This window comes from Bactrocera dorsalis, chromosome 4 (genome assembly GCF_023373825.1).
Source record: "Bactrocera dorsalis isolate Fly_Bdor chromosome 4, ASM2337382v1, whole genome shotgun sequence".
NCBI lineage: Eukaryota > Metazoa > Arthropoda > Insecta > Diptera > Tephritidae > Bactrocera > Bactrocera dorsalis.
The window spans coordinates 67260452-67275489 of record NC_064306.1 but is presented as its reverse complement, the minus strand read 5'-3'; the positions used below and the strand labels follow the sequence as shown (position 1 = coordinate 67275489).

The following is a 15038-nucleotide window of genomic DNA, read 5'->3' as shown; positions in this document are numbered from 1 at the left end:
TTTTCAGTGTATGGAATTCATTTTTCTTTTATTCATGTTAAAGCTCATTCAATTTTATTAAATATAGCTTAATTAGTTTTAAAAATAATGGAATTTAAATGTTCATTACTGCTTGGAGAGTTGAGACAGGAATAGCCGCAATTGTTTCTCGAATGGATTGCCTTAGTTCATTCAAATTTGTTGGTTTTGCTTTGTAGACTTCCTGTTTGCAATAACCCCACAAGAAAAAGTCAGGTGCAGTAAGGTCAGGCGACCTGGGTGGCCAACGGAATGTGGAGTTTCTGGATATCAGCTTATTGGGAAATTTTCGTCGCAATTCTGTCATAATAGGTTGGGCTATGTAAGGAGCTGCACCATCTTGCTGAAACCACACAGAGTTGAAAGAAATTCTCATTCGGCCTAATTCTGGATAGAAAAACTCTCTCAACATGCTCAAGTAACGGTCTCCAGTAACCGTAAAGGTGTGACCGTTTTCTTCGAAGAAGTAGGCATAGACAATGCAGCGTGATGAAACTGCAACACGAAGTGGATGCAATTCCGTCTCATGGAGTATCTGTGGGTTTGAAGTACTCCATATTCGACAATTTTGTTTGTTTATGTTGCCGTTTAAATCGAAATGGGCCTCGTCAGACATGAAAAGACAGTTCAACATGTTTCCATCCTCGTCCACCATTTGAAGCATCTTCTGGCAAAATTCCAAACGAATCGGCAAGTCTGCAGCGTTCAGTTTGTTGGCCATTTGAATTTTATATGGGAATAAGTCCAAATCTTTGTGCATAATTGACTGTAATGACTGTCTGCTTACACCCATTTGAGCAGATAAGCTTCTTGTCGAAACACGTGGATTGTTTTGTATGGCAGCAGCTACAGCAGCGATTGTTTCCTCCGTTCGAACTGAAGGGTTTCGATGGTAAGGTCTTCTGTTGACTGTCCCATGATCGGCAAAATTGTTTACAAGTCTCATTATGGTCCATCTGCTCGGAGGATTGCCGCCAAACGTGCGCCTATACTCTCTTTGAACCGAAACTACGGACTCCAGTGCGTGATAGCGGCGGACAATCTAAATTCTTGTTTCAGTGTCCCAGTTATCCATTTTTGTTAAACGTAAAAATCAATCTGCAAAATAAAAAAAAATTAACCAGATTCTTTAATAGAAAAAAAGTTATTTAATTTTTTTTTTGGTAGCGGCTTTCATCAGCCACTCTGTAAATTAAATCAATTACAAATTCCTTAGCTTTGTATATGTATGTATGTATGTATGTATATCTCGAATTATATAGCAGTATTTTGTATAATTGAATGGGATTTAAAGATATACTACAATACAAGAGTATAAACATTCATTCTAACGTACATAAATATAATTATATACATATGTACATACATACATATATGAGAACACAAGTAAGTACATGTGTATGTGATTGGCAATTGTTAAGAGATGTAAGTAACAAATCAAAGTTCATTCTATTTGCGAGCGAATGAGCTCAAATTGTTCTAACCAACAGTTTACGTATAAATACATCAATAATTGCATTGAAAAGTAATTTCTTCTTAATTAATTTATTATAGAATTACACTCTTACCTATGGTCTCATAAATATTCTCTCTATAAAGTGGTGATTAATAGCTAATTCAATAGAAAAATACCTTTATCATTGATTTCTCTAGCCAGACAGCATCCAATTAGAAGCCTGTTCCTTGGTCTACCTTCCGCTAGCTGGTACATATGCACCTGCAATTTTATGTGCTCTCATTTCAAGTCAGAAATGAGAGTTTTAAAAAAGATTTCAGGTATTCCCCCTCATAAAAATTTAAATTTTCAACAGTATCAAATAACAGTACTAGGAAGCTTTTGTCTTTTGTGTTCGCGCCCCTTCTTACAACGATATGCTTTTTATTGGTTTCCAACAATTATGTCACATGATACGAGTACTTGTAACCGCCGTAAGTTGCAATTAGGTAAGCATATTATTATTGAAATCGTTGCGTATATGAAGGCAGTAGCTGAAAAAAACTGTGACTAATTAGTGCATAGATAGATAGACAGATTATTAATGAGGTAATGCACCGCGACCTAGGGTCTATTGTGCCCTCTCCTATATCAAATGTCTTCCCAGAGTTCCAGCAGCCTGAATAGTTCCAGGAGTTTGCCAGGCGCTACTGAGGTGATGTTGTCCCTGCTAATGCAAATGGAGCCCAGGGCCTTAAGCCTTCTTCTGTATATTGCTGTACAATCAAGAATTAGGTGTGCTGGTGTTTCCTGTTCCAGGTCGCAGAACCGGCAGTTAGGTAGGCAGGAGACTACGCTCATGTTGGACAAGTGCTTCCTGAGCTTGCAGTGCCCTGTGTAGATCGCAACTATCGCTGAGAATGGCTATGCGCTGGTTGCGATAGTTGCGGCGGAGGTTGACTTCTGCGCACTGACATATGGCAAAAACTTCAGCCTGAAAGATACTTGGGAAGCATCCCATTGGTATGGACAGCTTAGTATGCGGTCCCGCAATACCTGCCCCAATACCTTCCGGTGTTTTTGAGCTGTCAGTGTACTACTGGATGTTACTGTCTTCCAGCGGCATTTTCAGCGTGGAATCGCTCCACTCAGTCTTGTTGCCCAGAGTAACTCTGAAGTTCTTTTTGAAATTTATCCTCTTTGTGAGGCCGTCCTTTGGGAGGAGGGCTAGCGGTGTGCTTTCCGCTAGTGCCTCCATCTGTCGAGAAGACATTAGCTTTCCTCTGCTGACAGTAACAGCATGGTATGTTTTGCTACTTGTTTCATCACCTGATGCAGCAGTGTGAGCTCCAGTATGACTTCCAGTGCCACCGTGGGGCATGTGCGCATTGCCCCCGAAGCACAGACACATGCAAGCCTTTGCAACTTTGATAGTCCCCGGACCACCGAAGACTGCGCTGCCTTGGCAGCCCAGGCAACCGCTCTATAGGTGATAATAGGTCTTACAATCATGGTATACATCCATCTAATGATACTCGGCTTGCATCCCCAGGATCTGCCGGCCAGGCGTCTGCATATCAGAAGTGCTTTAGTTGTTTTGGACAGCGTTAAGTCCAAATGTCTACTCCACCGTAAGGATGAGTCTAAAGTGAGGCCAAGGAATTGGGCCTCCTTCGACATCTCCATCTCCATGCCTCCAATTGTTAGGGAGCTCAAGCCCGGACGAGATCTCCGCTTAGTAAAAGGCATCACGGTATTTTTTGCTGGGTTCATATTTAACCCTGCCGTGTTGCACCATCCCTTCGCCACAATTAAGCCTCTTTGAACACTGTCGCAGAGAGTGTTCTCAAATCGACCTCGCTCCATTATGGCAATGTCGTGCGCGTAACCTTCACAGCGGATTCCATTGCTGGTGAGCAACTCAAGGAGCTCATCTACTATCAGGCTCCATAGCAGAGGGGATAGTACCTGTAGGCAGCCCTTGTTGTTTCCGCTACCCTAGTGCGCAGTAGGGCTTCTATCCATCTGCATATCGGAGCTGTTACGTTCCTTCTCTCAAGTTCCTTGATCACCCTAGTGTGAGACGCGTTATCAAAAGCACCCTCAATGTCTAGGAAGGCGCAAATCGCAACCTCGCTACTATCCAGCGAATCCTGAAACTCAGACATGAGTTGGTACAGAGCAGTGTTAGTGGATCTACCCGCTCTTTACGTGTACTGTCTGGCATATAGGGGTGCGATCTTCAACGCTTCCGATCTGATGTGGTTTTCTATTACTTTCTCCGTCCCCTTTAGCATAAAGGATGTGAGACTTATAGGCCGGAATGATTTGGCTAACGAACAGTCTCTCCTCCCTACCTTGGGGATGAAGATTACTTTTGCGATTCTCCATGGTTCTGGGATATACGACATCGCCAGGCTGTCTGTCTCTCATCAGCCCTAGCAGGTGTGGCAGGAGAATATCCGTAACTTGCCGCAAAGGCTGGGAAGACGCCATCTATTCCCGGTGACTTATAGTTCGAAAAGGAGGCCAGTGCCCACTTGACTGAATCTGCAGTGAACAGATTCTTTGCAGTTAGCCAGTCCAAGCGATCCGGCCCACATGTGACCGATGCTGGAGTTAGGTGTGCCTGAACCGTCTCCGGAAAGTGCGCTTGTAGGAGTGTTTCTGCCCTCTCCTCCGCGCCAGTCGTATAGGTCCCGTTCTGTCTTTTTATGGATAATACCGTGTCTGTCTTACCTCTAGACAACGCCTTGTGCAGCCGAGCTGCCTCTGGGGTCGAGGAGACTCTGTCACAGAATTTCCTAAAACTATTTGTCTTTGCAAGCCTAATCTCCTTGTTGTAGATTGTTAGGTGCTGCTTATATTCCTCCCAGTTGCCTGTGCGCTTGGCTTTATTGAACAGCCTTCGCACCCTTTGCCTAAGAGCCGAGAGTTTACTAGAACACCAGGGACAGATTTGTTTACTGGTAGTCACTCTTAGTGGACAGGCACAATGATAGACGTCCATTATGGACTGGTTTAAGGCACTCAGTCTGCTCTCCAGTCCAGCTGTAGTGGACCTACCATCTGCCTGTCCCGCTCCACTTAAATTTTTACTCAAAGTCTCTTTGAAAATATCCCAGTTCGTGTTACTAGGGATACGTATCGGAGGTCGGTCCTCGACTTCCACCTTCAAAGCAAAGCGAATGATCCTTTGATCCGACATTGAGGGCTCTTTTGACACCCGCCACTGCGAGATCAATCCGATCATGCCGTCATTACTCAAGGTAACGTTCCGGACCTCCCTATGAACACTAGTTACGAATGTGGGTTCACAGCCCAAATTTTCAATGCTCATATTATTGCTAATTACGAATTTAAGAAGTGACTCACCCCGCTAGTTGCAGTCCGTGTAATGCGCATTGGCATCGCATCCTAGAGTCAGGGGAAGATTGTTTGTTCTGCAGTACTTCACCCGACTGAGTATCGATGGAGGGGGCGGATACGAGGACGAAGTCCGAACCTTCCCTGTCCTTCACTTGTACCGCCACCAGATCTTGCGTTAGAAACTCTGAAATACAGAAGACGTCTATATCGGTTCTAACGACTACACAGGAACGGGGTCTCTCGCTAGAGAAATCCCAGATTACCTTGCTTTTTCTCGAATTGAGGCCTCATACCTCTCCTTTGTACACCCAGGGTTCTTGAATTAAGATGATGCCCAGGTTATCCAAGATGAACTTCTTCACGATGACAGTCGACGCTGCCAATGCGTGATGCAGGTTCACCTGGGCAACTTCTATGCCGGCGCTGGAGCTTACAATATCGGCTCGATGAGAAACAGATCCTCGTCCCTTCTGTCTTATGTATTTGTAGGATTCGTCATCTACTGTGATGTTGAGGTTCCACCCTGACCCCTCAACTCTGCTCGCTACGACCTTCCACGCCGAGGTACTTAAGCCCTCGTTTTGGTTCTTTACTAAACCAAGCGCGAAGTCGTAGATCTTGTCCGCACTTCGGGGAAAGAATACCGTCATGTTGTGCAATTGTGGTATTTTTTCACCTCTCTTTACACACAGGACCGGACCATTCCAACCTTCGAGCCTTGGTGTGATTTCCATTAACCAGGTGGCCGACTTCTCATCTTGACAGTCGACCAGCAGCATGCTTCTCTTGAAGTAGATGCCATTAAAGGAGCCGGTGTAATCATCGCCCATGAATAAGGCGGTTCTCACCGGCGGCGGGTTAGGGTTGGAGCGTTTTCCACTAGCTTCCTGTGGTTTGTCTGCTCTGATTCTCTTCGACCTTTGTGGCTCCCGAGGAGTTATTTGGCCGCTTTTCCTCTTTTCTGACCGACTGGGTACCTCCTGATGTGCCGCCTTACGTTTCTGCGTTCCTCTGACGAGGCTGCGTTGGCCCGGCGACGCCTCCGATTTCTGCGTCTTGTCGCATACGATGCGTTGGCACCTGCGCGTCGTGCATTGTTAGGAGAAGGGTTGCTACCCCTGCTCCTACTCAGAACCCGCTTCTCAGCTGTCTCCGGTGTCATGCCGTCTTGTAGAAATCTTAGGTACCATTTGAGAGTGGCACCACTCATGCCCGCTCTGCGTGGGTCATCGTGCCCACCTGGGCGTCCTGCTTCCGCGGTTCGTGGAAAGTTCCCTCGTTGTCTTCTTCTTTTCCGTTCGCCCCTCGACTCTACTTATGTGAAACCGCCCTAATCTCCGCAGTCGATCCTGCTCGAGGGGGTGGGGGTGACGGGGTTCGCGCGACTTGCAGTGGTCGCGGTGGACTCACTGCGCCGAGTACCCCTGCAAGAGGTCACATCGTCGTCGTCGCGCGCGTGCTCCTCAAAGACCGCACGTTCTTTCGGCGACAGAGCGTCCAGGAAGCTAAACTTCTGTCTAGCCCCTGGGCCGCTCTTGTTTGCGGTACTTGTGCTGCTGCAGCTATTCGCTGTTGTTGTTGATGTTTTGGTTGTCGTTGTTGTTTGTTGTTGTTGCTCATCTGTTTCTTACGACCGTTCAGCCCACATTGTGGGCCTACCGGTCTATTATTTAGAAGGAGATTCTCAAAGGTGCGGCCGCGCCAGAGCCCCTTGACGCGGTAAGGCCACCGTTACTTCCCAAGGCGGCCCGGTGTTGGGAAGGCTCCGTTCGAATACAGCCGAATTTACCTCCTGGCTGCAAATCATCCAATGGGCACGGGAGTCGCATAACACCCTGGATTAGGAGGTGGTAGCTCTTGGTCGCCTCACACATGCAGCTTCTGCCAACCCCCAGGAGAGATGACGGTGGGAAGATGCCGCACCGTGTTGCAGTTTAAGCCCCTGCACCGCGACAAGGTGCGTACCATTTGCAGGGGAATTAGTGCATATGTAAGCAAACCAATTATAAGCGGTTGAAAGCGGTTGAATCAACAAAGGCCAAAGGCGAGAACAACTGAAAAACGACGTGAGTAATTTTGGTGGTTTTCTTTAAAGTTCTTTGTTTTAATAATCAACGAAGCGGCCCTCACTCATTCGTCTATAGAGACTTATAATTATTATCAACTCAAGTCGTGAATTCGCATTACCATCGAGGTAGATCATTCAGTCTTTGTTTGCCAGCGAAATATTATAGTTGATGTTTCAGTTAAATTGTGCATTGTTCAAGATATAAAACAAAGTGTTCCGTACGCGAAAGCTGTTCAAAATCTGAAATCCTTAGTGCCTTAGCAACTGATACCTGCCGCGTAGAGCAAAATGAAATTGTCATCAATGGCAAAAACTTTGCTGTCAATAGCTTTTTTTACAATCGTCATTAATTATGTTTTGGGTAGCAGCTCTTCGTCTGGCGACATAGACCTAAGTCAAATAAATGTTAACGACCTGAAGCAAAACTTACCTCCAGAGTTTGCCAATACAAATTTGACACTGGACGATGTTAAGACTCTAGTCCGCAACAAATGTATTGAAGTAGCTGGCAAAGAAGAGGGCGAGGCGGCATATACTGAGATTGAAAATGCTGTACTAACGCTTCGCGAATGTAAACAAAACATACTTACCTTTACTCCACAGGAATTTGAAGAATTTTCAAAAGCAAGTTCGGATGATAGCTTGCTTGTTTTTTTTAATAAATATTGCAACAAGCAGCCCGAGTTACTAACTTGCGTTAGTGATTTCAACAATAAATTAGCGGCTTGTCTAGACAAAGAGGAGAAAGAACATCTAAATGTCTTCAAGCGCATCATTAAAAGTCTGCTCAGCCCCATATGCCACAAGAGTGGTGAACAAACTGCGCTGTTTATAGCGGAAAAAGGACCAGAATGTCTGTATTCGAAGAAGGATGATATTCAAAATTGTATTAATAGTTATATCCCGAAAAATGGATTTGATGATTCTTTGCCAAAATTCGAAATGGGTAGAAAAATGGAGGAGCTGGAGAAGTGCATTGTGCAGAAGTTGGAGACCTGTAGTGAAATCACACCGGCTAATATTATGGAATTAATGTTTCGCCTTATTAAAAACGAAACTATTTATCATAATGCACCCCTCTTAGTAACAATAACAAGTGGTGTTGATAGTAGTGCAATAACTGGGGGCCTAATATGGCTGATAGCTGCACATTTATTGTACCAAATTATAAAGTCTCGTGTGCAGACGTAGGTTGGTTCATACACATATCGCATGCACTAATTCAAGCAAATAGTAATACGGTGTATAAAAATTCGGGTATATATTATATGCACACCCCTTTAAGTGAATCGTTTTCAGAATTTTATTTTTTATTCTTTTTTTACACCAGCCGATATAGTAATTGCAAGGGTAATGCGGATGTATTTAGTGCACTAGTAAAATGTTTGTAAATGGGGTATTTGAAAATTTGCGCTACTTGATGCAAGAATTAAATATGCCGAATGCATATAAATATAACTTCGTGTAATAATAAAAATTGGAATCTCATGAGGCACAAATACTCCCCATTCTACTATAAACATATTTATTTAGGTTCTTAATTATTTAAGACTTAAAGTTTTTATTTACGCTACAACTTATAAAATTAATCTCATTTTATACATTTAAATTGAAATATGTTCGAAAATTTTTAAAAATAAAATTGATAATTACAAGGCAATTATGTAACTACTAGAGGACCCGCCTACGTATTACTGTGGCTGATACATAGGTAGTACTACTAATACCATCTATATGATTTCTATTAGTTAGATTATAAGTATTAGTTAAGGAATAATCGCATTTTTGATGAAGCAACAAAAATGAATCAAAAAGCATTTCGTGCGTTAAGAAAGAATTGGTTTTTGGGGTAAAAATACTATTGAATTTGGGCTGTGCATCAGTGAAATCAATCGAGTCCAATCGATTGTCAGCCTGGTGGAAAGACAAAAAAATCGGATGGCAAGGTTATGGCACCAGTCTTTTGGGATGCACGTGGTATATTATTCATCGAATGATAAATGAGCCAGTTTTAATTCATTGCATTTTGTATTTGATTGCAGTTCTATTCAACCATTCCCAATATTTAGCAATTTTATTATTTTTCAGGAAGGATCAGTTTGAAACTGTACGCATATATGTATTCATAGTTTCCGTTTAAATATTGTATTGCTCTGTGCAATGCTTCGAAAAGATTTCTGTATATCTCAAATTTTTTATCAACACTTCAGTTATGCCGCTATTTTTTTATGCCAGACCTTTTGCAATTTTAAATTGCCTGTCAAGATACCCCCTCCAATAGTTAGCAGATATGAAAAAAATGTTATAGCTACCCATAGATGTATTGAATCACCCAATTTATTACTTAAGAACGAACTCTGTCCCCAATATAAAAACTTGATCCACAGATGTCGTCTTTTACTTTGGCATCGTTTTATTTAATACACGTTTACGCCAATTTAAGGTTTGAGTATTAGATACTGCGATGGTAGCGCCATCTATCGGTCAAACATTCCAAAATTAACAATTGATTAAAAATGAAAAATAATTTAAAAAACATTTTCCAGTTGACCAAAATGTAAATCTAAACCATTCTCGTATCTCCTTGACCATACGCACAAAATTTCACCAAAATCGGTCCATCCGTTTAGGAGCAGTTCAAATGCAAACACACGGTCAGAAGATTTATATATATAAAGATAGCCGCGCACTAGAAGAAAGGCATCCCGTCGTGGTCCGGAGTGCAGTATTTTGGCAGGTCTGGAGTTTCCACATCTGACCATATTGGCGCTGCGTAGTTTAGGACCGGCCGGCCGATTGCCTTGTAAGTTGCCAACAAGGTTTCTTTGTCTTTTCCCCATGTGCTGTCGGCTAGCGACTTGAGGATTTTGTTGCGGCTCTGTACTTTGGCGATAATCGCTGTCGTATGGGGAGTGAAGGAGCAGAGACTATCAAAGGTTACGCCTAAAATCTTAGGGTTATTGACAGTCGGAATTTTGACGCCATCGACTGCAATATTTAGTTCAAGTCTATACTCCTTCGTCCAGTTCGTAAAAATGGTCGCTGTGGATTTGGTGGGTAAATTGTGAGGTTCCGTGCAGTGAGGAAACGACAAAGATCGGAGAGGTAGCTGTTTGCTTTCGAACACATGCCATCGATTCCATTGCCCGACGTCAATATCGTGCAATCATTTGCGTACGAGATTATGGAAACCCCCTCTGGTGGCTGCGGGAGTTTCGAGATGTAGATGTTAAACAGTAACGGGGAGAGGACACCACTCTGCGGAACCCCCTGTTTAATCAGTTCTCAGTTTAGATGTTTCACCTCGAAATGTTTCTTCGGGTTAGACAAAGCTTTGACAGTAGCCCAAAGCTGACTCACACCGGTGGAGAGGTTGCAGGACTTCAGGTGCTCTATCCATTTCATCCGCTTATGATGGTTTAGCATACGCCGAATATCCAAATTGAGATCACTTATTCGGGGATCCCCGGGATCGGTATGGCGGAAGATGTCGCGCTCGTTAGCTAAAACGGCTTCTTCGGCTGGTAAGTTGGGGCGGATTTCTGCTATTCGTCCAGCTGGGATGAAGCGAGCGGTAGCTGCTGCGATCACCTTGCGGAATTGACGTCCGCCAACGCATACGTCCGTAGAAATGGGTAGAGCGTTGAAGGTGCTCCCAGTAAACTCTGTGAAGCCGACCCAGTTAGCTTTGTTAAAGTTAATGAAGGTACGGTTATCCACAGAAACGAAATCGGCAGGTTTCTCGATCGAGATAATTATGGGCAGATGGTCTGATGCGAGAGTTATCATAGGTCGCCAGGTTATGCTATTTATCAGACCACCACTGTCAAATCGTTAATCTGTTCCGCCAGCTCCATCCCCCTACGATCATTTAACAGGCAGGAAAGCCAAAGATCGCGGTGCGCGTTAAAGTCGCCTAGTACCAGACGGTTTTCACCACGAAGTAGCGCGCCTATATTCGGGTGATATCCTGTAGGACAACATGTATCTGGGGGGATGTATATATTAAATATTTCGAGCTCGACTTCGTCTGACCGGATAGCTATACCCTGATATACCAGGGTATTATCCCTGCGGTCGATGTCTTCATCGATTAGACATCGGTGTTGTGCAATATGAAGGCTAGGCAACCACCATTATCTCGCGATCTTTACACATCACGTTGAAACCGCCACAGCTCAGAAGATCTGAGCGGCTGTTCAGTTTGGTTTCTTGGACTGCAGCTATCGATACGCGCTCCCGATTCATGAGTGCCACTATCTACTCGATCTGGCTCTGGAGTCCGTTGCAGTTAAATTAAAGTATCCGGGTTTGTCGCGGATGTCCGTGGGTGATCCTGGGGGTGAGGGAGTATATATGTATATATATGTACGTATTTGCAGTAAGAGTGCTTTGTGAGAAGTTGAACTTTATAATACAAAAAAACTTCAATCGAACTGATTTCTCGGGCAGGCACTTCGTGTCACCGAATATTTATGCAATCGTCGATAAAAATTTTGAAATGTAGAAACATTTACTAAAAGCTGTGATAAGTTTAAATAAAGAAGTTAACTCGGTGGGGCTGTTATGCTGACTCAGTGATCCCTAATGTCATCTAGTAACAAAGCCATTCCATGATTCATCACGATATATCTGTGAGATGCTGAAACCGAATAATAAAGCGAAAGATGGAAAATTTACTAAATTTTATTAAGTTTTTATGAGTATGCATGTTTTATTTTTTCTTATACTTGATTGCAAAAATTATTTGCTTGGGATCAAAAACATTTATATATTATATATAAACATATCAGTAAATTAGTATATACAGAAGTACATATAAATTAAATCATTTACAAATTCCTTAGCTTTGTATATATAGATATGTATGTATGTATGTATGTATATCTCGAATTATATAGCAGTATTTTTTATAATTTAATGGGATTTAAAGATATACTACAATACAAGAGTATAAACATTCATTCTAACATACATAAATATAATTATATACATATGTACATACATATGTATATGAGAATACAACAAGTAAGTATGTACATGTGTACGTGATTGGCAATTGTTAAGAGATGTAAGTAACAAATCAAAGTTCATTCTATTTGCGAGCGAATGAGCTCAAATTGTTCTAACCACAACAGTTTACGTATAAATACGCTAACAATGTCAATAGTTGCATTAAAACTAATTTCTTCTTAATTAATTTATTATAGAATTACACTCTTTCCTATGGTCTCATAAATATTCTCTCTATAAAGTGGTGATTAACAGCTAATTTAATAGAAAATTGCCTGAATCATTGGTTTCTCTAGCCAGACAGCATCCAATTAGAAGCCTGTTCCTTGGTCTACCTTCCGCTAGCTGGTACATATGCACCTGCAATTTTATGTGCTCTCATTTCAAGTCAGAAATGAGAGTTTTAAAAAAGATTTCAGGTATTCCCCTCATAAAAATTGAAATAATAGCAAATAACAGTAGGTAGCTTTGTCTTACATATTTATTATTGTGTTCGCGCCCCCTTCTTACATCAATATGCTTTTAAAAATTATGTGACATATGATACTTGTAACCGCCGTAGGTTGCAATTAGGTAAGCATATTATTGGAATCGTTGCCACAGTATATACACACAGAACATACTGAGATCGTCGCGTATATGAAAGCAGTAGCTGAAAAAACTGGGACTAATTAGTGCATATGTAAGCAAACCAATTATAAGCGGTTGAAAGTGTTCGGACTTGACCTCGACGCTGGTTTTGCACATTTTCCGCCTCAGTTTTGTTGTTTTCTTAATTGCTATTCCCATTTCATACATAAAAGTACAATTCGATAATTTTTACGCAATAAATATATTGTATATTCAACAACGCACTTAAAATAACCATTTATTGAAAAACAAGTTTAGAATCGCATAACTCGAAACTGAAGGGAAGTTAGATTTGATTAACTCATACGTTTTTATTTTCCGTTTGGGGAGACCTAACTGATCCATTACTAAGTTCCGTATGGTGGTGCATTTGCTACGGTGCTTTCTAAACTGTTACATTAAATGTTTCCCATAAAAGCAACAACAAACACAAGGCAGTTAATAAAGTTCGTTCACAATAGCGATCAGCTGTTCCGGTATGTGATAATGCGAGCAATCAAAGTGATTACGTTTGACAAACACTTATTTTTATCATTTATTAAACAAAATTTTTTTAGGAAATCGTCAAAATTTGTATACGTTCAAACATAAAAAGAAACAAATCAAAAAAATGTCTATTTTTAAGAATGCAAGAAGAACTCACTTAATTAAAACGCTCGGCAAATTTGGTAACGGTATTGTGTCAAATAAGTTATATGGCTTGTACTAAATGTGGAGCCTTTTTCTCTAGACCACATAGCATTGTTATCATCATCATCATCATCAGCATCGTCATCAGATGCGCCGGCTGCTGCAACACTGAGTAGGAGTTTCTTGCAAACTTTACGTTCAGAAACATTTGGTCAACCAACTTATGTGACACATCCACATCTTATAAATGAGGGTGAGCTTGTTATTGGACAAAATGTGGAAACATTTCGGGAGAGACGCTTGCGCCTTATGAGTGGCATACAAAAATACGCAGAAGACCATAAAGCTGAACAACAAATGAACAAATCAAATTTGGTAAAATAATTAATAAATAAATGCCATAATTTGTTTTGTGCTAACAAACCAAAAAACTCTTCAAGGTGATTGTGCCGTCCGCTTCCAAAAAATACATGAGCGATAAGATTCCCTACGTTTTTCGTCAAAATTCTGACTTCTATTATTTGAGTGGTTGTCTGGAGCCTGACTCTGTACTCCTTATGTCCATAAACGAGAAAGCAGACATCAAATCCATACTATTTATGCGGCCAAAAGATAAGCACGCTGAAATGTGGGATGGCGCGCGTACTGGTGTTGAGAATGCGCCCGATTTTTTCGGTGTCGACGAAGCATACACAGTGCAACAATTTCCAGAAATTCTCAAAAAACACATTACAAGCGAAAAACCACACGTGTGGTATGATATGGCCGCATCAGATCAACAGAGCATAAGCAACGATGTTCAAAATGTGGCTGGCGCTACATCAGCGCCAAACTCACCCGCTACATTTATACAAAGCATGCGACTTTTTAAATCGATTTGTGAACAAGAGCTCATGCGTAAAACGTGCCAAATCGCTTCAAGAGCTATAAATGAGGTAATCAGCGAATCGCGACCAGGCATCTCAGAGCATCACCTATTTGCTGCAGTCGATTACAAGTGTCGCATGAAGAATGCCAGCTACTTGGCCTATCCACCCGTGGTGGCCGGCGGCAATAACGCGACCACAATACATTACATAAACAATACGCAGCTGACCAAAAGTGGTGAAATGCTGCTTATGGATGCTGGTTGCGAATATGGCGGTTACACAAGTGACATCACACGCACATGGCCCATAGATGGTACATTCACACCCGCGCAAAAAGTCTTGTACGACGTGTTGCTGCAATTGCAGAAGGAATTGATAGGTAAGCGTTAAATAAATTTGTGTATGTAGTGCTTATTCAGCATCGCGACTTATTATTCCATTTATATGTTTGTAGGTACCTTATTGAAGCCCGGTGGCGAAACATTGGACGAACTATTCGATACGATGTGCATAAAGTTGGGCAAGTACTTGCAAGAAGTCGGTATCGTGCCCAAGGATATAGCTGATGATAACGGTTATGCGCGTGTAAGTGCTTTGGGTTTCAATCCGTGAAAAAATGTTGTTTTAACATATTTATTGTAGGCCGGTTACAAATTCTGCCCACATCATGTATCCCACTATCTGGGTATGGACGTGCACGATACACCCTTAATGCCGCGTTCATTGCGTCTTTTGCCGGGCATGGTGTGCACAGTGGAACCGGGAATTTATATAGCACAAGACCGAAAGGACGTGCCAAAAGAGTTTCGCGGCATCGGTATACGTATTGAGGACGATGTGCTCATCACCAGCGACAATAACGTGGAAGTGCTTACCGCGGAATGCGTAAAAGAGCGCGAAGAAGTTGAAAATATATTTCTCGCGAAGCGATAGAAAAACACTCACTCATTTTCAGTTAAACAAAAAACAAACTCACTCATTTACGGTAAAACAAAAAAACTCACTC

General features: G+C 42.0%; 2 protein-coding genes across 5 annotated transcripts; both read left to right on the top strand.

The window, feature by feature from the left end:
• The first annotated feature begins 6762 nt into the window (after positions 1–6762).
• LOC125778479 (27 kDa glycoprotein-like) lies at positions 6763–8500 on the top strand. The gene has a single exon (XM_049456561.1). It carries the CDS (start codon positions 7179–7181, stop codon positions 8079–8081), a length of 903 nt encoding a protein of 300 aa, XP_049312518.1. The 5' UTR covers positions 6763–7178; the 3' UTR covers positions 8082–8500.
• Positions 8501–12388: 3888 nt separating this feature from the next.
• Positions 12389–15015, top strand: LOC105233325 (xaa-Pro aminopeptidase 3). 4 transcript variants are annotated; one of them, XM_049456558.1, is made up of 6 exons: positions 12389–13009; positions 13091–13207; positions 13264–13538; positions 13604–14411; positions 14487–14617; positions 14675–15015. In XM_049456558.1, the coding sequence occupies exons 2-6, from the start codon at positions 13144–13146 to the stop codon at positions 14963–14965; spliced, it is 1569 nt and encodes a 522-aa protein (XP_049312515.1). In that variant the 5' UTR covers positions 12389–13009; positions 13091–13143; the 3' UTR covers positions 14966–15015. The 4 variants fall into 4 exon arrangements, with proteins under 4 accessions (XP_049312515.1, XP_049312517.1, XP_029409286.2 ...); XM_049456560.1 differs by having other exon boundaries at positions 12393–13009; positions 13091–13201; XM_029553426.2 differs by lacking the exon at positions 12389–13009 and adding an exon at positions 13016–13034 and having other exon boundaries at positions 13091–13201.
• The last annotated feature ends 23 nt before the right edge of the window (positions 15016–15038 follow it).

Bases quoted from the DNA above. Each gene is read 5' to 3' on its own strand.
- LOC125778479 (XM_049456561.1), top strand. From the start codon at position 7,179: ATGAAATTGTCATCAATGGCAAAAACTTTGCTGTCAATAGCTTTTTTT.
- LOC105233325 (XM_049456558.1), top strand. From the start codon at position 13,144: ATGTCTATTTTTAAGAATGCAAGAAGAACTCACTTAATTAAAACGCTC. The intron at 13,208-13,263 runs GTATTGTGTCAA...CTTTTTCTCTAG, and splicing joins GCTCGGCAAATTTGGTAACG to ACCACATAGCATTGTTATCA. The intron at 14,618-14,674 runs GTAAGTGCTTTG...TATTTATTGTAG, and splicing joins ATGATAACGGTTATGCGCGT to GCCGGTTACAAATTCTGCCC.